Source organism: Diabrotica undecimpunctata, chromosome 11 (assembly GCF_040954645.1).
Source record: "Diabrotica undecimpunctata isolate CICGRU chromosome 11, icDiaUnde3, whole genome shotgun sequence".
NCBI classification, from domain to species: Eukaryota; Metazoa; Arthropoda; class Insecta; order Coleoptera; family Chrysomelidae; genus Diabrotica; species Diabrotica undecimpunctata.
The window spans coordinates 12,049,065-12,073,313 of record NC_092813.1 but is presented as its reverse complement, the minus strand read 5'-3'; the positions used below and the strand labels follow the sequence as shown (position 1 = coordinate 12,073,313).

General features: G+C 30.6%; 1 protein-coding gene and 3 long non-coding RNA genes across 5 annotated transcripts; 2 read left to right on the top strand and 2 right to left on the bottom strand.

The window, feature by feature from the left end:
- Positions 1-318: 318 nt before the first annotated feature.
- Positions 319-16,959, top strand: LOC140452675 (uncharacterized). Its single transcript, XM_072546992.1, has 3 exons — positions 319-356; positions 6,722-7,009; positions 16,038-16,959. The coding sequence occupies exons 1-3, from the start codon at positions 319-321 to the stop codon at positions 16,957-16,959; spliced, it is 1,248 nt and encodes a 415-aa protein (XP_072403093.1).
- LOC140452937 (uncharacterized) lies at positions 8,117-9,601 on the bottom strand. 2 transcript variants are annotated; one of them, XR_011952254.1, is made up of 2 exons: positions 9,402-9,601; positions 8,117-9,304 (listed from the first exon to the last, which is right to left on the bottom strand). It is a non-coding gene; the product is annotated as an uncharacterized lncRNA (long non-coding RNA). The 2 variants fall into 2 exon arrangements; XR_011952255.1 differs by having other exon boundaries at positions 8,117-8,586.
- Positions 13,749-14,227, bottom strand: LOC140452939 (uncharacterized). The gene is made up of 3 exons (XR_011952256.1): positions 14,159-14,227; positions 13,960-14,100; positions 13,749-13,843 (listed from the first exon to the last, which is right to left on the bottom strand). It is a non-coding gene; the product is annotated as an uncharacterized lncRNA (long non-coding RNA).
- A 5,611-nt stretch (positions 16,960-22,570) lies between the features above and the next one.
- LOC140452940 (uncharacterized) lies at positions 22,571-23,654 on the top strand. Its single transcript, XR_011952257.1, has 3 exons — positions 22,571-22,664; positions 22,768-23,011; positions 23,071-23,654. It is a non-coding gene; the product is annotated as an uncharacterized lncRNA (long non-coding RNA).
- The last annotated feature ends 595 nt before the right edge of the window (positions 23,655-24,249 follow it).

The window sequence follows — 24,249 nt, the reverse complement described above, 5'->3', positions numbered from 1 at the left end:
ACAATTCTCACGCTTCTCAAATAGAAGTAGTTTTCAAATAACTTATTTTATTAAATAGTTAATTAAATTCAGTGTCTGTGCATCGAATATGTAAGTACCTGAAATTATTCTTTTATCAGAAGAAAATCGACAGTTTGTGTGCCAACATTTCATGAATGCCGGTCCGAAAAATTACAGGGTTGCCGGATATTCAACAAACTATAAACTTTCTTGTTCTATAAATCGCATGTATTTAGCTTTAAGAACAATTAATATAAACAGTTGTGTGGTTTAAGAACATTTTATATTAACATTTATGTTTTTATTATTATTCAAAGGATGATTTGTTGGCAATCCCTAAACTACTATTCATTCATGTAAATAATACAATAAAAATAATTCTAGCTTAATTCTTATTTTAATTATTCTACTTTTAAGTTTACTATCCACTATATTATTACTAATCCGCAATTTTGCGACCTAATGGTCGCTGGTCCTTCGAGGTTTTATTTATTTTTTATCTACCAAATGTAGGAAGGTGGGACTATAATTTTTCAAATATTTACTTTTAAATCATCGAACCAGCTACCTCATCCTTTCCCCTACAATCTTGATAATCTTGAAAGGTAGGCAATTATATATGGCAATGGAAATCAACAACCTTAAGTTTATATCCACTGGTGAACTAACATATTGACCCACAGATACAAACAAAAAATGAAATAGGATAAATTAGGAAAGTGACTGACAGTCAACACCTATATATATATATATATATATATATATATATATTAGGGATTTTACAGTATTCACTACCTTCTCTCGCTTAACCGTTTCCATCCCTCTCTGTTGTCTTGTTTAGGCCTCTCTTACTCATGGCGTCGTCTACTTCTTTCCCCCAGGATCTTCGGGGTTGTCCTCTTTTCCTCCTTCCTATGGGGCTCCATTCGGTTATTCTCTTTATCCATCTGCTGTCGTTGGTTCTTCTTACATGTCCATACCACTTTAGTATTTTTGGTTTTATATATGGTAAAATATATGGTAATACTATCGAACGAGTGGATGCCTTTACATATCTCGGCACAGAAATCAATCAGAATAACTCCGTAAGTAGCGAAATTAATGCACGTATTTCCAGCGGGAATCGTACATACTATGCTAATAAAAGATTGATGACATCGAAACTATTAGACAAAAGAACCAAAATGACTATCTACAGAACACTGATTAGACCCGTAGTAACCTATGGATGTGAAACTTGGGTAATGACGAAAAAAGATGAAGCCCAACTCAGGACATTCGAGAGAAAAATACTGAGGAAAGTATATGGCCCGGTACAAGAGGAAGATGGCACATGGAGAATCAGGAGAAACGACGAGGTTAATGAGTTAAATGAAGGTTATGACATTGTAAGATTTGTGAAAAGTCAAAGACTGTCATGGTTGGGACATGTGCAGAGACAAACCGATGCAAAAACAATAAAGAAAATGTTACAATGGAAGCCCATAGGAAGGCGAAAAAAAGGAAGGCCCAGAACGAGATGGTTGGATGACGTGGAAGACGACCTGAAAACAATGAACATAAGACAATGGAGAAGAAGGGCACAAGAGAGATCTGAATGGAAGGACATAGCCAGACAGGCAAAGACCCATCCAGGGTTATGATGCCAAAAGAAGAAGAAGAAGAAGATATGGTAAAATGTCTGTTTCTATCGATGTTCTTTTCTTTATTTCATAATTATTTCTGCTATCTATTCTTGTTACTCTCCAACATCTTCGCAGGCATATCATTCTGTTGCTACTATCTTACTGCTATTTTTCTTGTTTATAATCCAATTTTTAGCCCCATATGTCATAATACTTCGCACTAATATTTTATAAATCTGAGTTTTTCTCTTCATATTTAAGTGTCTATCCCACCATACTGAGTTAAGTTGTCGGATTGCTGTTCTTGTCTGTCCTAATCTTTGCTTAATTTCTTCCTCTGTTGTTGTCTTTTTCGTGACTATAAACTCCAAGTATTTTAATTTATTGTTTCCTTTGATTGTTACGTTGTCGTCAAGCTGTAGATCTTCTATGTCTTTTTCACTTGAAAATAGGTACTCTGTTTTCGCGAGGTTAATATCTAGGCCAGCCTTGGTATATTCTTCATTATGTAACTGATGTCTTCTTGGTTTTGTGCAATCACTACTTGATCGTCTGCAAAGCTTAACGTATATAGGTATTCGTTTCGTACCGGTACTTCAATGCCTTCGCATTTTCTTTTCCATATATTCAAGGATTTCTCTAAGTATATTTTGAATAGGATTGGAGATGTGGAACAACTTTGCAGGAGACCTTTTGTTGTGGTGAAATCTCCTATAATTGTTGTTCCCATTTTAATGGACACTTTATTTTCTTTATACAGAGTTTTTGTAGCTTCCATGAGTTCCGTCTGTATTTTTAATTTGTACATTTGTATAAAAGTCAACACCTACACAAATAAAATAATCATACAAAAAGACTTACCCAACGAAATAAAAGAAAAAAATTTCAGAAAAGACTAAAAGAACCTGCACACCCCAGAATAAAAATAGACTAAACGAATCTACAGTACGACTAAAAACTTTGTTAAACAACAATAAAAACAACGATATAAAACGATATCTACAAAATCTATCTGCCACGGAAAACTCCGAGTACATAATTATACATGTATAATTATACTATATACATTGTATATAGTATAATTTCACTATTTGAGAGAGTGAGTCATCGTTTAAAGGCCCAGAAATGCGGAAAGCTGTTTGGAAATCCAGTGACGTACACTTACTTTTATTTTAACGTTAATTATATTTTATTTTTCAAATATTAATGTTCGAAATAGGCCACAATATATTTATTTACAAGTTTTTACTGACGTTTCGATCTCTATATCCAAAGACCGCTTTCAAAGATATAAATGATAGTTATATTTATTTTATTTGTTTATTATTATATATTTTTATAATCTTATATTGTTTATTTTCTTTTTTTTTTCTATCTTTAAAAACGGAATAGAGATCGAAACGTCAATGTATTAAACATGTAAATAGATATATTGTGGCTTATGTCCAACCTTCTCCCTAAAAATACAGAATGCCACAAACAAGCAGCTATAGAAAAATAAATATATCTGTTATTTGTATGTTTGAAAACGGTCTCTTTATAGAGATCGAAACGTCCGTCAATTAAACATGTGAATAAAGATATTGTGACTTATTCCCAACATTATTTCTAAAAATACAGAACGACAAACGGAAAGCCATAGAAAATAAATAGTACTATCATTTGTATAATTGAAAACGGTCTCTGGATATAGAGATAGAAACGTCAATAAATAAACATATGAATAAATATTTTGTGGCTCATTCCCTACATTCCCCTAAAAATACAGAATGCCACAAACAAAAAGCTATAAAAAAGAAGTAATTTTGCAGAAAGTTTACTGATACCAACCGGCTGTCGCGGAAGTTACGCTAAAACGTCTTTTGACGTGACCCGTCCTTAAAGAGTTACACAATGAAATTTTTTTAAAACAAATTTTAAGACAGTTTCCACACCTCCATACTTTTTTTAAATGGGTGTTCGCCAAGAGTCATATTGTCTCATTAAATAAATTGAACAAAACACTTAAACAGTATAAACAAAACAAAATAAAATCCTATAAAACAAAATAAAATTCTATAAAAACAAAATAAAAATAATGTTTGATGTGTTTAAACACAAACACTATACACACTTACTAAGTTCTTCTCGTTTTGTTTTTGGTTTTTTTATGCTGATGTTCTTATTAAACTATTAGAAAATATTATTCGCTATCTAAACCTGAAGATGCAGTGCTGCTATCGCTGTCATTATCTTCACCACCTGGTGTAATTATAAATGGCTCTAGTAAAACTTTGATAGGAGTGTCAAGTTCCCACATACGATGTTCTTCTTTAATTATGTGGCCTATACATTTAGCCCATTTCTCTGGAGTTACATGGAGGATTGCTTGAATCAAAAGTTTCTTAATTTCGTTTAATTTGAACGTTTTGTTATTGCGTGCTACTTCTCCTTTCACTTGCTCCAAGATAAGTTCAATGGGATTAAGTTCGCAATGATAAGGTGGTAGATGCAGAACTTTGACACCATAATCTTTTGCAGTTTCATCTACAGCATATTTAAGATATTCATTTTTCCTTAACCGTGCAATGTCAAGTAGCTAAATTCTGAGCATTGATTCTTCGTATGCAATCCCCTTTTCTGTAAGCCATTCTTGAATCCTCCCTTTCAATTTCTTTAATAATCACCTGTTTTTTCGACTCAAATTGAAGAAAACCATCATCAAGAAACCCTGTATCACTTCCTATATGGGTGACGATTAAACGCCGTCCCTTTCCTGATGGAGCTTTTAATCCTGTATATCAGCCTTCTATGAATGCTTCGCGTTTACTTTTGACATTTAAATTTTGCCAAACTTTTCCAACTGTATGACCTTTTCCAACCTTGGTTAATCCAGGTTTCATCCAAATAATATATTTTGCGTCCAGTGCTGCGAATTTTGCGGATTTCTTCTAAATATTTTCTTCTCCGCACAATAATTTTATTTTTTTCTAATAGCATACTTTTTCTGTTGAGTTTTACATATCGAAAGTTCATTTCACGCATTTTACCTTTTTCTTGCTTTTTATTTTCCGATGTATTTTTAAGTACACGATAAATACAGCTAACGGATACTTTTGTTAAACTGCTACAAATGTCGACCGCTTGGCTAACATTTAATTCCATTTTTCTGCCGACAATTCCTTCATAAACGTTTCGTATTATTACCTTCTCTTCGGACGTTAACATTTTCTGTCTCTTTTGCGGCATTTCATTTTTGGAATCAAAATCAGAATTTTGCAGTCTTCTCTTGGAACAACTCGGTTTTTCGTCCAACTCCAATAAAACTCAAACCAAATAATCACAGAATATAACTAAAAATATACTATAAAACGACAAACTATAACACTCGTATTATCAATAACACGTTTTATCAATAACACAAACTTATCGCATAAAATACCCTACCCTCAGAAACGCCAATGTATATAACCTATTGTTGATGGGCACTCGCTCGACAAAAACTAGTTTTACGGCTTTCTGTGAATCTGAATTGAAACGGGGTTCCCTCGCTAATTCCAAAGTTGCCAAACGATTGAAAAATATTGTTTTAAAATATCGATTTTTATTTTATAAATTTAAATATGTAACGAAACCATATAAATAAAATTTATTTCATTACAATTTTGTGCTTAATTTTTACTATTGAAAAAAACAGGTTTTTTTGTATTTTTATGACGGTAATAATCGCTGCGTGGAAGAATACAGGTTTTGTATGACCATAATTACTACTTGTGAACAAGAATTGGCTACACTGTACGACAACTTCTGGTCAAGTCTACTATAGAGAAGCACAAATAAATATACTACTTTATATATTCTGTAATTTCTTATGAGGAAACGCAGCTTGCAATCGAGAAAACAGGCAGTTTTCGAGGGCCGCTGTGTACATTTAAATTTGAGGATATTCGGCGTTTAAACTATGATATCACTCTTCTAAATTGAGGGTTTCTACTTTAGTTCTATATTTTATTAGTATTTGGAGATACAGATGAACCCCCCTGAAAAGCAGATGCAGCCTCCTGAAAAAATTCATAGCGGCGCCCCTGTCGTGAATTAATGACAGCCGAATTGAAATATATTGTGACGTAATAAAGCTAAAAAACTTCATTTAAAGTTTTCCGCAAGTGAATCTAAGAAGTTGATTCAAATAACTTTGTGTTTTGGGAGTATAAAGGTATATATACATTTACTTAAGAATAAGGTTTAGTATTTTTATTATATAGATAGTTTTATTAAATTTCTGTAATATTATAACACTTCATAACTGTTTCAAAATGGTATTTCAAATTAGCCGGGTTGCCTATGGGATAAAAAAATCAAAAAATTGCATTTTTAAGCTTTGTTACAAGCTGAATGTATGTTTACTAATAAAAAATTGTGTTATCTAAAGATTTGTACAAAAAATAGACATATTTAAATCTATAAAGATAATATTTAGTGTTCTATAAACTTCTTGCTATGAATATTTTGTCGCATAAAATATGGCGAGAAATAATTTATGTCTGGTTGGATTAATAAAGAAGTTAATTTTAATAATAAATTACATATTTTTTCTAGAGAATTTTATTACATAGAATTATCATTATGGTCTGTTTTTTAACCAGGAGGAGTAATTCAAATTTTCCGCGCCGTAATTCTTGTTTCTAATTGGTCCAATCGCAGGCAAGTTTACTCCACTAAATTATGACATTTTGACACTAATGACATTTGTGAAATTTTAAAATTCAAAATTTATATCGACAATTTTTTGTATTTTCTGTGGTATTCCTTACATTTTTTAGATTTATCGTTTGTATTTATATAAAAACAGTTCTTTTCAGAACTATTTAGCGACATATTAGTGATTAGTGTTATTAAGATAACAATATGGATTCAATTAATTTTTCTCCACCAAAAAAACGCCGAGTACATTTGGGTCATTTATCTACAAATGAGAAACAATGCATTTTAAACATGTATAAACAAATCAAAAGTGATAATTCGGGAATGAAAATAACAGCCACGGTAGCAAAAATAAAACAGACAACAGGTTAGTTTTGCAGAATAGTTATAGTTAAAATCAAGACTTACTAAAGTAATGTGCTAATTTTAGGTGTTGCGAATTCAACTATTTACCGAACAATTAAAGAATATAAGCAAACTGGAACAGTAAGATGTCCTAAAAATATTGGCGGTCGACCTTCTATTCTTGCAACATATGATGAAAAAGTTAAAACATCTATACGCCAGATAGTACACAGCTTCTTTTTCAAGAATGAAATGTCTACATTAAATAAAATTTTAAGTGAAGTAAACAACCGCCCAGATCTTCCAAATATGTGTCGTTCATTATTATATAAATTCTTGAAGCAAATCAATTTTAAGTAAGTAAATATAGGTTAGCCACAATAATAAATAAAACGTGCAACCCAAAAAATATATTATGTCTGAATTAGGGAATCGATTAGAAGATAAAGAGCTTTAAAAATTACTGAAAATATAGATTTTTTTTCTATTTTCTTTGCTTATAACTTTAAAACTATTCATTTTGGAGCAAAGCCGTACAAAAATAAAATAAAGGTAATGATTAAATTTCCTGTTATACGAATAGAGGTTAAAACTGTCTTAATTTATTTCCCTTGCTGCAAAATAGCAATACCATTAATCCAAAAGATGCTTTAATGTTGTTAAAAATAAATTAACAAAATATAACTACTTCTTTTTTCCTATGTTGTAGACCTTTTAACGCTCTAAATGCAAATTGTCTCATTTGAAAGCTGTATAATTAGTTAAACAATCTTTGTTTAATTAAATAGTCTTTATTTGATCAAGGAAATATAAACACAGATGACATATTCTTCTGGGGCGAAATCAGAACCGCTGAAACTGATAAGTACCCCGCCAGGTAAAAAAAAATTAACAAAAAAATTTAATTTGTTTAAACAAAGATTGTTTAAATAATTATAGACTATTCAAATGAGAATATTTCTATTTATAACGTTAAAAGGTATATGTGTGGTAAGTTTTTGTAAAAAAAATTCCACAACGTAGGAAGAAATACCTATGTGGTTTTATTTTGTTATAAATAAATTAATTTATTACAACAAAACTAAAGCCTTTTTGGCATTTAGAAGTGCGTTAGTAAGGTAGATGTGTGTTAGAAAAAAATTTATTTATTTATTATAATAAAATTAAAACAGATTTGGAATGATATGTTTTATGAATGATAGCGCATTATCAATGAATGATTGATAATGCGCTATTTAGCTGGCTCTACTCGAGTTACTTCGGATTAAAAAAAAAATGAAGAAAATTGCTCGATTGGAAGCTGAGAAAATGCATTTTTTTATGTATACCGATTTTGAACTTTGAAGTTAAACTTTCTTCAACCTATTTTTTTTTGAATTTTTGGTATTTTTATACCAAATAATCGCTCAATACTGATTGTTTTTTGTTGTGTACTGTGTATATAGTGTAGAATGAAATATATATTACTTGAAAACTACTTTATTATAATATGTAAGTACAATACTAAAAACTATGAATCTTAACCTTAACCTTCTGCCATCCGGTTCTCTCCTTCTTTTCTTTTCTGTTACCATCTGTAATACAAACTTAAATATATGCATCAAATATAACATTTTCTTCCTTGACAATGAATTTTTTTACAAATTCATTTTTACAATAGGTTTACTTATTCTTGGAGATCTACTTAAGGTAGGTATAACTTTGGTATCAGAAATCGAAAATTGTCCAATAGATTTGTCAAATAAATCTTTATATTTTGTAAACAATTGTTGTAACTCCTTTTCTGCATTTGAGACAGTGTTCACATTGTGTAAATTTATATCTAATGAATGGATCCACTCTCTCCCAACCAATGAAGGACCTTCACCATCAAGTATATATAATTTCAAGAATTTAGTTTTATTCTGATGCTCAACTGTCACCAAAGCCATACCTAAAACATGTAATTCATTTTTACAGTAAGTAGCTAACTTTATATTAGTATTTTGTAATTGTAATTCAGTACAATTCTAATTAAATACATTTTTGTTAATAATACTGACTACAGCATCTGAATCAATTTCAAACTGTATCGGTTTGTTATTTACTTTCAAACTAATAATAAATTTATCTTTTAAATTAGTTGAATGTACATTTAAAATTTCCTCAACAGCATTTATGTTTTTAGTTTTCAAACAAACTTTTTGTAAATGTCCTCTTTTCTTACAAAAATTACATACCAAATTTTTCTTTTTACATTGATTGGCTAAATGAGAAGCATCCCCACAACGATAACATATACCTGTTTTAGTGTTTGAACTAGAATGTGTAATATTTGTACTTGAATTTACATTTTAACTTGTATTAGTATGTTTTTTACTCTTATTGAGTTTTGAATATTTTGTTAATTGAATTATTGTAATTTAATTGATTACTGTTCTTTTCTGATCGTTTCCAAACTACTGTCAATCTCTACTGCTCGATCCAAGTCTAGATTCCTTGTTTCCAATAGTCTTGCTTGTATTTTTTTTTTGGAACGTAATCCAAAGACAAATTGGTTCCTTATTACAGATTTTAGATATGCTTAAAAATTGCAATTTATTGCTGTCTTCTGTAATGCTAGTAAGAATTCTTGCACTGATTCTCCCTCGGCTTATTTTCTGGTTTGAAACCTGTAAATTTCAGCAATTTCCAAAGGGACATGATTGTAAAAATTGTACATTACATAGTGTAATAATTTCATTCTATGTTTTATCATCTGGTACTTACTTGTCACATAGTGTATCATAGGCTTCAGGACCCATATAATGTAATAGATAAGATAATTTCATATTGTGATCTATTTCAAAAACTTTAAAAGCTCCTTCCAGGCATTTCACCCATCGTGACAATTTTGTAACTGATTCATTAAACGATTCCACTGTAAATGTAGAATGAATTTGGGTATTTATTTCAGTATGACTCACAGCTATTCCAGATGTATAAATTGTATATATCGTCTGGTGAGAACAATAGTGGCGAAACTTCAAAATGAACATTTAGAGATAATCTAATTTGAAGTTTTGATGAAATTGCTGAATAGTATAATTGCCTAATAGGTAATCATTTTGTAGAATTTTTCCCATAATCTACTTCTTGTTATTTAAACCAATTAGTAGAAGTAATTTTATTTGAAGAAAAGATGGACATTGTAATTTTTTTAATTTTTTTTTCCGCGTTTCGTCATTATTGCATGATCGAGGATATTTAATTGGCTGTTTCGCCACTATACACTACATTATACACTAGAAGTTTTCACTTCATTGTGTTTTTAGTTTAGTTTTTGTTTTAAATAATTAAAAAAAAAACTTTTAAAAATAAATGAAACGCATCAGACAAAATATTTTATTGTATAAACCAAACAGTTATCCACAAAATGAAACTAAAGTACAATTGACATACATAGAAAAATAACAAAATAAGATCTTAAGTAATAATTAACATCATCTCTGTTAACAAGAAAACGATATACATGTTAAAAAAATTTAAAGTAAGCAAAAGAACTAGTAAAATTAAATTTATCATTTCACTTATGTTTCATATTTCAAACTACTAAAGAACTGATTGTGGGCAGAAGGAATTGATTTATTTTGTAAAAGACTTTGCAAGTCATCAAACTTCTTTTTATAAATGGAAATTGGTTCTCGGTAGAGTGGAACCAAAGAATACTCATCCAAACTGCATAGTCGCTTTATTGTTTTGATATTTCTAACTAAGACCGATTGAAACTGAGTTTCTGTATAAGAAGTTTTATAAAAAAAAACGATCTACATGCGGCCTTTCAACTTTAACCATTGCAATATCATTAAAGTTTAATTTTTTACCTTCGCAATTCTCATTAAACGATGAATTAACTAAGGTTTGAGTCAAATGTTTAATGTTATAAAAATCTTGGTGTGCCATTTCGTGCACTTGAAATCTACTTCCTTTCTTTTTTGCAGAACTAATGATTGCCGAGTAATGTGCTGGTACGTAAATTGGTCCACTTTTAAGAAATTTCTTGACTGACTTTTCAATAACCGAATGGCTAGCATCGCCCTCATTTTGACCATGTCCTACCACAAAAAATTTGTGAGTAATGCTCTTAATTTTATATTTTGCCACAGCAAATAAATATGCTGTTATAATGAATTTATTTTTACCCTGGCCTCCACAATTGTCCGAATACAAAACAAGTTCTAAACCATCTGAATTAGCAAGATCTGATTGTTTTTTTTTAAATATTCTAAAATGCATGTCCCAATTTCGGATGCTCCCCGTTTGGCCTCTCCCTCATGCCAAAAAAAGCAGTCAACTGGTCCCAAGCCTTCTTGCTGCAGCTTACAAATTGTAAAGTTGTAGGAGTTTAACCGCGACTTATAATAAAAAGATGATACATCCCCTTTTGGAACAGGTAGAGCAGCCTGCAAATCAAAGCAGACAACTTGAAATAAATGATTAATCTTTGATTTGTCTTTACTTTTCTCATACCGCGATAATTCTTTTTCTATTATATGTGTTTTGTAGCTTTGCTCTATTTGAAGTTTTTCGTCAGGATTCGAATTCTTGTATGTATTACATGTAAGGCACTGGTCCTTTTTTGGAATGTGAAAAGACATGTTGAATTCGTAGTTAAACAGATATCTATACATAGATGTTTTGCCATAATTCTTGTTTTGTGCCTTACATAACTCTACATAATCATTGTATAAATCACTCACTGTCTTTCCACCCACGATATATTTTGTTTGTGTGTTAGCCCTGATATAGTGGCTTTCCACAGCTGGTATTGATGAAAGATGGTGTCTCATATCATTTTTAATTTGTTCCGAAATATTTTTGTGTTTACCTTTTCCACGCAAATCGATTTCTAAATAACCCCCTTTATCTTTAGTTTTGACAGTTCTGATAAATCTTTCACTTACACCAAGAGTTCCCCTAAAAAATAAGAAGCAAACTTGCTTGCGTTCATTATTTTTTTCAAAGTAGTAGCCTTTGTTTATTCCTCGCTTTTTCTGCCTTTCGATTAGAACGTGTCTGTATTTTGGTTGGATAGGTTGCATATGGTTTACAACAAAACTACGCTGATTCTCTAAGTTTTCCAAATTCCAGAAACTATTAAAAAGTATTTCCCTATCTTCCTGGGTGAACTTAACACTACATTTTAGCCTGCAAGTATTTTTGCACGATGAAAGCATTTTCCTTGCTGGAATTAACTTACCATTATGAAGAGATTGATATTCTTTTCCACAGTTTCTTAATTTTTTACAATAGTTCTTTTCCAGCCTTCTGGATTTCGTTTCCTGTTTGTCGTTCCTCCAACGTTTCTGTTCGAACCTGTGGATTCTTCGGATTCATTACTTTTTTCATTGAAACCTGGGTCTCTGTCACTATCATCTACTGATGAGCTCAATGATTTCGTAGAAGACGATCTGCTACAACGACTACCCTTGGAAGACCATGATTCAGATAAGGACTCATCGGAGCTACTTGAATCGCTGGAGTCTCTTGAACCTTCGTTTTCAATGTTCTCAATTTCCTGTTCTACCCCTATAAATAAAAGAGGTAATTAATTTAGAAATTTCCTTTAAAATCAGTAAAATTAGTCTTTGTCATCATAGGTGTTTTTATCAACATCAATTTTTTACTTTTGATCTACCATAAAACACCATCATAATTGTTAATATTAATTAATCATTAAAGTGTTTTGTCAGCTTAAAATTGGGAAACGAATAAAATAAATTGTTAATGCAATGGTAATAAAAAGATGATATTATTTAAATCAACGTATGGTCCTAAAGTTTTGGGAAAAATTTCAAAAGCATATAACTCTGACCACAATAATTTTTATTAAATTATTCAACAATTTAACTTAACTATCCTTATTATAAATCAAAATTCAAATGACAGACAAGGGACCATTATTTTCGATTTGCCTAATAATTCCCCTGACACGTTCCATAATCCTTTGGACGACCTCGGCGTCAATTTCTCTAATTTTTGTATATATGCGGCGTCTTAACTGTTCCTGATTTTGTGCTTCCCATCCGTTATTATAGACTTTCCGACTTAATATTGCCCAGAACTCTTCAATTAGACGAGCCTGATGTAGGTTGGGGGGATTGTCTGCTTTCGGTACAAAGGTAATGTTGTTAGTTTCGTACCAGTTCCTTGTGATTCTCGCGTAATGACATGAAGCAAGATCTGGCCAAAAGACTATTTGATCATTTGCATGATGTGTGTTCACAAACTGAAGCAATTTAGAGAGACATCTTTGAATATAAATATTTGCGTTTAAGGCTTCGCCTCGAACAACACCAATGTAGGGCTGTGAGATAAAGCCAGTCTTAGAAATTGCACACCATACCAAAATTGTGTCCTCAAATTTTTTCTTACTTTTGTATTTTATTTCATCAGGTACATTTTCGTAATCGTTCGTGTAAAACCCATCGTTACCCTTCATCTCAGAGTTGATAAAAGTAAAATATTTTTCATCGTCCATCACGATCAACTTGTTGACGAAATGCACTCGCCTTAACGCGCGGCAACATCTCGGAATTCTCTCTAATTGATCCTCTGTGTATTTTGGAGCTTTCCTTCTTTGCCGGTAGATAATATTGTTACTCGATAGGGTCCTGTATACTGTAGTCTTTCCAACGTGAAATCTTCTGGCCAGTTTTCGCTGTGATACCCCAATTTTGTTCTTAGCTGCTTCAATCAGTCTTGCCTCTCTTATATGGTTCAAAATCCGCGGTCAGCCACTTTTACGCAAGTTAACACATAGTATCCCTTCTTCACATTCTCTGATTGTGCGATAAACTGTCGATTTGCTTATGTTTTGATCTCGATAAATATTAACAATATCCCGTTTCGACATTCGCCCAACCATATTATAAACACCTCGACGAATATCAATTTTATAAGACATTTTGCAGAGCACAAACCAAAATATTCTGCTTTGTTTATTAAATGTCAATAACTGATGACATTTTAATTCCATGGCCTTCTTTGTTAAATGCATTTTGCTTCTCAATCAGACCAGGTGAAATTTTTCCCAAAACTTTAGGACCATACGTTAGGATAAAATAAAACATTTACCTTTCTCTGTTGGCTTCAATCCTGAGCAACTTGCTATAAGATCATCCATTTTAGGTGAATCTTTCTCAATTTTGTTTTGATTTTCGCAATTTACACTAAAAATAAAACCAAATTTAGATTAAAAAAAGCGTTTTATGTAAATAAATTTAAAAGTAAACTACTTCATTACAAAATGTTAGGTTTCTTAATATAATAAACAACTAAAACATACTTTATTTCCAGAACAGCCTGGATTTTTTCATCTGTTTGTTTTAATACTCCAAAATTACTTTCTTCGTCGTGACTCATCTTATGTAAATTTTAGTTGGAAGAATCTTGACTAAAACTTGGCTTTTCGCCTTCGCGGTTTACACTAAAAGCAAAAGGGCACAACATACAAAAATTTAAATCTACATTACACTGAAACTTACTATATTCCAAGAGCAGTTAGCATTTTTTCTGACCGTCCGCTCATGATTCCGGATCTTTAAGACCTAAAAATAATAATATTATAAACATAATTTAAGTTTGAGTTTAATATAATTTAATTCATCATTACGGTACTATCTTTTAAATAAATGTAACTAGATTTATTTTTATATATTTAATATTACAGCGAAGTAATACTGATTTAAATTATTTTTAACAGTCCCTGTTATGCAATACCCGTGAAAGTAGTAATAATATTTTAATATGATACAAAACTGTAATACAATAAAAGCTAAAATCAAAATAAATATCCCACACATAAATAAAACTTTGACTTACCTACAACATAATAGACGAAATTACAGGTTCGTCGTTCTTTTTTTTAATTTAATTTATATTTTACACTCCGAATTCAGAACATGAATGACAAAAGTGCACATTCGCCACTATTACACTAATATTTTTAAAGATAATTGTTCGAATACGTGCAATCACGGCGTAATTACAGATTCGCCAGTCTTGATGTGAAGTTTCGTTGCTTTCCCAACGAAGAAAATTTAAGCACTGACCTTCGTCGTTAATGCATCAAAATATTTGACAAATTCACAATACCCTAAAGACACGTGGCTGCCCTCTAGTAGTAAGGAAATAAAATAATTGTTCGCCGATCTTGCACATGAAAGAGGGCATATTTAGATATCGGTTTATGGACTTAACTCAAAATCCTTGATTTTCGAGTTTCGCCACTATTGTTCTCACTAGGCGATATGGATTCTGTGTTACTTCCTTAGCAACTTCAACTTAGCAAAATTCACAAATTGTGGGGCACGGCTCTAATTTTAATATGTATGTAAGTACAATCAAAGAATATAATACATATTCTTTGATAATACTAATACTAAAAGCAAAGAATATATATTCTTTGCTAAAAGCTACGAATCTTAACCTTAACCTTCTGCCATCATGCGGTTCTCTTCATCCTTCATCTGCCATCATATTTTCTCTTCTCTTTCTTTACCATCTGTAATACAAACTTAAATATATGCAACAAACATAACATTTTTATTTTATGTTATGAGTGTTTTAAACATATGAAAAAATGTATAGAGAAAGAGAACCGAAAAAATAAGGTAATGGTTCAAAAGTTACCATCCTACTGTTTAGGTATAGCTTCGTCGCAAATACCGGTCAAATTTGACCGGTTGTATCTCAGGAACTACTCCTCGCAATTCAACTTTTTTTCTTTTACAAGAAGCGTCTACCGAGTCTGTTCCAGTATGGTTTTTTCAATAATCTATTTGTTTATAAGCAAAAAAATTGTTTATAACTTTAAAACATTGCTGAGACCGCCTAAATAATACGATTTCAATTCTGTAGTGTATTAGACCGGTAGACTGCGTCTTTATATTTAAAAAAATTTGCAAACATCTAAATGGTCTAATGTTTGTTCTAAAAGTTTTTAAAAAATTTCAAATTTGGTGGACGGTTTGAGTAGATTATAAAAATTTTCTAAACCAATTACGAAGGACCTAAGTACAACCTAAATGGTTGGAAGACATTTTTAACCACTCATATATCATAGGAAATTTAATTATCTTTGTTTTATTTATGTACGACTTTCCTCCAAAATTAATAGTTTTAAAGTTATGAGCAAAGAAAGTAGACAAAAATCGATATTTTTAGTAATTTTTAAATATTTTAATGTTTTTATTAATGCTCCGGGCATATTTGAGAGGGAGCATGAGTCAATTGTTATTATTGAAGTTATTACCTAACTTTTTCTGCAAAAATCCGAATGCCACATGCCACCTCTCATATCCAAAAACAGACTTTTTTCACAGATCTGCCCTGGTCTAAATGTAACATTCTATTGTTTTGTAGGTACTTGAAGAGAAGTCGAACAAGTATTCTAATTGAACGTGATGATATTGTCAGATGGAGGCGTAATTACCTAACTTCTATAAAAAGGTACAGAAGTGAAGGTAGGCCCATTTATTACCTTGACGAAACATGGGTAAATGAAGGTCACACCAAAGATAAAGTGTGGGTGGACTGTGCCATAAAAAACCCTAGACAGGCATTCGTTGAGGGACTGTCTACTGGTTTGAGAAACCCATCGGGGAAAGGAAAACGCCTCATAGTTTTACATGTTGGATCAGAGTTAGGATTTGTTAATGAAGGGGTTTTACTTTTTGAGGGAAGAAAGACAGAGGATTACCATGAAGAAATGAATGCATCTGTTTTTGAAAATTGGTTTAATAGTATCTTGCAAAAATTACCAAAAAACGCTATCATTGTAATGGATAATGCATCATATCACAGCCGAAAAGTAGAAAAAATTCCGACAACATCATCAACAAAGACATATATGCAAGAATGGTTACAAATAAAAAACATTCCTTTTGATATGGAGATGGTTAGGTCAGAACTTTTACATCTTGTACGTGTAAATAAAGATAAGTATAATATGTATGTAACTGATGAGATGGCTAAAACAAATGGTCAAATTGTACTGCGGCTGCCTCCATATCATTGCGAGTTGAATCCCATTGAGAAAATTTGGGCCCAGGTGAAAAATGAAGTGGCACTTAAAAACACGACATTTAAACTTAAAGAAGTAAAAAAACTTCTGTTACAAGCTCTCGAGAATGTAACCACAACACATTGGCAAAATTGTGTTAATCACATTCTCAAAGTGGAGGAAAAAATGTGTAAATTAGATGGCATCATGGATAGTGTAATAGAGCCGTTAATAATTCCAATTGGCAATGACAGTAACACAAGTTCTTCAGAAGATGAATAAATTGTATCACTTGTATCTTCAAAGTAATTTCCTTCTCTAGATGTATATTTTCATTTCATCTTTCTTATTCATTATCCAAGTGTTACAAGCATACAATGCCAATGGTCACGAACATTATACCATTGCACTACCTACTTTTAGTAGTCTCTTTTGTATTTCTTTCCTCTTTATCAATTATTGTCACTCACCAAATATTTGAATTTGCTATATGCTGTTCTCCTTAGGTCGAATAAAAATAAATATCACAGTTCACATACCTAATATATCATATCGTGTTTATGATCATCATGTGAATCTGAAATTGGTTGTTTGGTGCAATGATAATTGGTTTCTAATAAGCATTAGTCAACTAACAAATCTAAGTTCCCTAACTTTTCTTCATCCTTTTTGCATGCTGTATGTGTATCTACATACTTTCCAATTTTCTGCAGTGACTTTCGATAAAGCTTCCTCAACATTCTTTTCACATCAACTAATTTGAATGTATGTAGTTTGTTTCTCGCTACGTCTTGATACAACAGTTATTTCTTCAATAACTGTTGTTTTTCGCTATGTCACCCTTTACATGTGTCCATACTAGCTCTATAGGGTTAAGTTGACAGTAATTATATGGGGATAAACGAAGTACAGTTATTCTGTCATTTTTAGCTTTTTCACTGATTACATATTTTTTATACTTTTGTTTGTGTTATTGAACAATAATTCATGAGTTCTTTTTTAACCATCATTTTATCAAATGTGATCTCTTTTCCTTTTAACTAATTAAGTAAATAATGCCTTTATAAAGCCAAAGTTGGTAGTTTTTCAATTAAACAACAATGGCAATTAACATTATCCATTACTATAACAGAATTTTGCGGTATGTTACTAACCGTCTGATACCATTAAATATTCTTCAAATACATACCTCTATTGTCATGATACTCTTTGGTGGTTCTTGAAGTACATTCTAAAAAACCACCATTTACAAAGCCAGTTTCAGATGCAATATGAATAATTATTAGTCCACCTTTTCCAATAGGTGGGTTCAAACCAGAGTAATAACCTTCCATAAAAGTCTATAATTACAAGAAAATTGAGGCTTTTGAAATGTGGCTTTACCGTCGAATTCTGAAGATATCTTATACCGACCACGTTACTAATCAGGATGTTTTGTTGAGAACGCAAAAAGAAAATACCTGCTAACCACAATAGAATACCTCAGTCACATCATGAGGAACAGCGAAAGATATGAACTGCTGCAACTAATCTTGACTGGAAAAGTGGAAGGAAAACGTGAACCAGAAAGGCGAAGGATTTTCTGGCTGAAAAATCTACGTACATGGTTCAACACAACAACCACAAATCTTTTCAAAACAGCAGTTCGCAAAATTCAAATTGCCATGATGGATAAAGTAGTTCTGATTAAATTAAAATTACAGATTACAAATCGTTCTACTATTATATATTATATATATACATATATATATATATATATATATATATATATATATATATATATATATATATATATATATATATATCTTAAAATGCTTTATATGTAACAAACTAAAATTTATAGATACCATTAACATTAGTAATTTTCTTGCTTCACTTTTCAAATTCCCAAACAACTCCAGTTTCTTCTTGTTAAGAAGACTATGTCATCTACATAAATAGTATATGTATTGCTATTTACATGTGTAATTAATTTTATATTTGGTAAGGAAAGGTTTATCAAATAAACACTTATTTAAAAGGAGGAAAACTCATAGTCATTTATTTTAAAATTGAATATAAAAAATACATATTTAGAAATAAAATAAAAAAGAATAGGTATATCTAACATTTAACAAGGATTCAATAATATATTCTCAGAATAAACAAATTCTAGTTGAATATAGGTACAAGAGAAAGACAGAAGATTACTATATAAATTCAAAACATATATAGTGAAAGTACAATAATAGAGTAGCAGTAGACAAGTACCTAGATAAAATAAACAATACACTGGAATCTGGCTAAATAGCATCTAACATAGCAAGACCAACCATTCATACCCAATTCATCATCACCAATCATTCAGGGCTCAATTAAACAACCAAGATAAGATATTACAAAAAAAAAGTAAATTCCAATTGCACAAAACCTTAATACATCCAGTATTTACATATGGATCTGAAATCTGGTTACTTACTCAAAGTGAAGACAGCGAATTGGCTACTTTAGGCAGAACAATCTTGACATATATACAAAGGAGAAAAATAAAAAAGGCAGATGGAGAAGAATATATGACCCATTATGACCTAGTGTTAATTTTATGTAACACTTGCAGATGTATTTAGTCGGCTTTACATAAAGTTTCATTTTGACTACAATCACATAGATGACGGTATAAAGCATTCAAAACAAACATAAGGAAGCCTTCCGTGGAAAGTCATACTGATAGTTGTTTTAGTTAGTGAGTAACTGCAGTCTAAACTAAATATAATTTAGAAAGTATCATAGAGCATAACATTTGTTTCGAGTAAGTGCTGCAAAAACCTTATTTTTAGAGTAAAACGCATATTTTTACAAAAATACTGTTAAATAGTGCTTTTTTGTTGTTGTCTGTGAAAATAGTTAGTTACTTTGTCTATGTTTGATAAAAACAGCTTGGAATAATTGTAAATTTACTTATATGTAACGTTAGGCTCTTTGAAGTATGTGTTGTTTTTCAACTTTTCACTAATGTAAACATAGTTAACTTTTTGAAATTAATTAATTAATTTATTGATTTGTCTACGAGAAATTGCCCAATTTAAATACAATAGTATAATACAAAAATATAAAATCCTAATTACTCACATACATAGCATAAAATTAAAATTAAAACTAACATAGACAAAAAATAAACACAAAAAAACTAAAACTAGGTCACAATAATTTAAAATCAATTAAAATAATTTACACAGCTAGTGGCATCAAATAATCACAGGCAAGATATTAAATGCACTTTAAAAGTAGGTACTTTGCTTTTCAAAGCAATCCAAACTATCTGTATACTTATTAATTTGCAAACCTAGCCAGACCTAGATAGATAAGAATTATATCCATAGTTAGTTCGATGATGTGTAATTAGGTTAATAGCCTGGTTTGTCTAGAAGCACATGAAGGTTAATTTTTCCTAACAGTTGTGGACTGAAACTATGGGAGTGCAATAGACTATACAGCATAGTTAGATCTTTGTGCATGCGTCTGACCCGAAAAGTTACGATGTTGAGAGAATTTTCAATGTTAGGGTGATTGATTTGATTAACTGTATGGAGATTCTTAAATGAGATAAATCGTAGGACTTTATGCTGCTCTCTCTCGATTGAAATTAAAAGAATATATTACAGGAACCTTTAGGGGTGACACAATTCCTAAAACTTGTTCATTACTGAGAAAAAAAAGAATTGACAAATTTGGTATGTGGATCATGACATTTCATAAAGTGAGTAGACAATAACATTTTGGCTGCTGCATCTATAATTTATGGTGCTACTCCTGTGGGAACTGTGGTCATATATAGTAAATAAGAAAAAAAATATGTACAAATTCCAAGACCTAAAATCATTGCCAAATATTAATAATATGGGAGGAATCGATTTGATGGACCAAAACATCTACATACAGAATTGGAATCCGTTCAAAGAAGTGGTGGTGGTATATCTTCACATGGCTCATTGATGCAAGTATTAATAACAGATGGATATTTTGCAAGTACTACTACACCAAGATTTCCCAATTAGATTTCAGAAGATATATTGCTTAGTCATATCTTAACAAATATACAAATGCATGGTGGAAGACCCAGTTCTTTGAAATTTAGTGTTTCGCTTAATAGAATATCAGACAATCTAAGGTGCGATGGAAACAATCACCTTTTAATAACTATATCTAACAACAAAAGATGTTGCTGTGAAGGATAGGGGTGTAGCAGTAGTACTCGAACAATGTGTAACAAATGTGATGTCCGCATGTGTATTGACTGCAATAATTATATTTTTCATATGAAGACATTCTAGTTTTAATACAAATTTCGTTGTGTTTCTTAAGAATTTATTTTATTTTAGCTACAATACTATAATGACCTAGCATTACATTTATGTAACACATGTTTGTTGTTAGTTAATAGATTTTTAGATTAAAAAATTGTTAATTTGTCTATTATTATACATTTTTAATAAACATATATTAGTTTCTTTAATACATACAGTCATAATGGGTTAAATTAACATTCATCAAAATAGGACCACATAATACGAGGAAAGATGAAAGAAGATGAAATACTTTCCAAAATAAGCAAATGTCAGATGGACATATAACACGAGGAAGACCAAAGATTAGATATAGGTAAGGAACAAATACTTAGAATAAGTCATTGAAATAGATTGGAATGGAGAAATAAGTATTCCTGAAAAGATCAAAACCCAAACAAAAAAGGTTGTCACACCAATGATTATGATCACATTTTGAGAAATAATAGAAAAAAAAACATTTAGTATGATATTCAATAGTATTCTCATTCTCATGCAAAAAAATTGTTGAATAAAATGTCTCCTATAATTTAACCATTGTTCCACATCATTAACATTTCTATTTACCAACACATCAACATTTTCTACAAAATCATCATCACCATCATTATTTTCCCTTAAACCCAGATTGTAAGGTAATGCTGTAGCACATATTATTGCAAGAAATGTATTTAATTTGGATTGTAGAACTTGTTGAAAATAAGGAAACTGTCTTTTTGAGGTTCCAAAATAGCTTTTCTACAATACAATATTTCTTGTTCTTATATGTGCACTATTTTCTTGATCATTACCTAAAAATATACATATATACATCTAGTGTACTGATTCTGAACATGCCAGTGGGGGATGGCTTCTATGCATTGTATTATAATCAGTGTATAAGAGAGAAAGTTTTTAAGTTCAACAACAATACCCATAATCTCCCTTCTATGACCAGAAAGAGCTACAATTCATTTAATGGGGCCTGAATAATGAAAATAAGTCTATACCTGTACATTTGAAAAATGGGCAATCCCATAGAAACTGCTTATATTTTTATAAAGTATCATACAATATTTGTTGTTTAAGTGAATGCGCTGAAGAAATATTGTAAAATTCGATTGGATTTTAGATTTAATTTTATCACGAATATATGGCTTTCATATAAGTTCCAGACGATTTTCTTCTACAATGTGATAAATAAACTCTAAAAATTCTTCAACTTCTTCATAACAGTCTAACATTTTTTTATTGTAATTAGAAAAACTAAATAATATATTGGAAGTGAATTGGAAAAAATTATTATTCAAACATAAACCACAGTATAGACAACAACCAGTATTCCCACTCCGCTTTGGCGCGAAAGTTCGCGCATTTTACTCGCGCAGACAGCGACGCCATTTTCTCTGGACTCCGAAAAATTTGACGGCTCTCATTGGTCATTGGCCATTGTCATTTGTCATAAATAAATAATATAGAGGCCATTGTATTTGTTTACTTTTTGTGTATTTATAGATACAAATAATCTTTATACATTTTTTATTTCGCAATTGCGTTGTATAAGTACGTCGATATGTACAAAAATAAAAACAAAAAGACTTGCCACACTTGTGCAGCTATAAAGTGTTGTAATAATTCTAGAAAAAGTAATGTTAGCTTTTTTTCGTTTCCAAAAGATATTAATAGGTGAGTGTTATTAGGATTAAAATTGTGTATTACAGATGCTAAGATGTTATATTATTTATTAACGGTGGATTTTCATCGTGTATTAAAAAATGTTTGTATTTAGGGCAAACATTTGGTTAATGGCATGTGGACGAGAAGATTAATTGGATAAGGCAGAACGTTTACATAGAAGTCATCCTCTTTGTGGTACTCATTTCGACAATAAGATGTTTCTGAATGATATGACAAAATCGATTCTTCAGCAGTTCCCACAAATTTTCCTTTAATGGAGGGCTCATCAACTTTTGATCATACTTATTCTGCAGTAGTCCAAAACATATGTCTTCCAAGATGTCCTATTAATGAAGGTAAATAAAATAAATAATTAAGATGTAACACATATCTAAGCTTTCTCTTTTTCTTTTAGAAGTAGTGAAAAGTTCAGCTATGGATATAAAGAAAAATGTTAGTATTAAACAAACCATCCACTATAACTACTGTACTTCAGGATATTACTATTACTCCTGGTAAAAACAACATATTCCATGGAGAACACGTCCAGTAACACTAAGTTCAACTCAAGTGTCACAACAATTATCAATAAATACTCCCTGAAAAATGTATTATGAAGTACAGTTATACAATTAAGGAAGGAAAACTATTATTTAAAAAAAAATTTCAGAAGTTACAGTCTACAGAAAAGAAGTATATTGACAATTGAAAAATTGAAATTTTATAACATATTTGTGTGGATATTTAATGAAAAAATGTTTAAGAATTCCATAGTTGTGAAATATGTGGCAGATACTCAAAAAGTGTAACTAATTTGTGAGATACTATTGTATATTCATATTTACCGGATATGAAAATAGAACTGGTGAGACATATGGTAATCTAAAAATGCCTACTGGTGATTTTGTTAACTTTATTAGTATACTTGACTGTCTCTTTCACAAGAATTTTGACATATTAGCTGTACAGCCGAATATTATTAAAACATATGTTTCTCTATTTAGTACCGTTTATACTATTCATTAAAATTCATGAAGAGAAATTTGAAACTGAAAAACATGAAAATATAACCAAAAGAAAAAATAATAAATTGATTATTTGGAAATATCAATAAAGCATTATTTACTTGTTTATATCAATATAAAAAGTCAAAATACTCTTTTTTTATTACAGTGATCAGATAATATCGATTAATAGTTAATATACCTATTTAGGGGTTTTCTTCACATTATCTTATGTTTTTAGTGAGATGTAACTAAAATATCTGATCATATTCCATAAAAATGTATTAGAGTATTACTTCTAATTAATTAATAATTAATTATATTGACATTAATCAAGATCAAGTAAACAACAATGTAAAATATCATTCAAAATCACATTTGAACAAAAGCAATTAATTATCCATAGAGAATAGTCCATACTCCTAAATTGCTTTAGCTAATTTCTTTTCATATTCTTTCCCGGTCACTTCTTCAGAATTTACATTTCCATGTATCTCATCGCAGAACTAATTATGGTTCAAATATAGGTATGATCTGACTTCTCATACATGCAAATCAGTGCTCATGAGATATAATTTGTTTAACTTCTG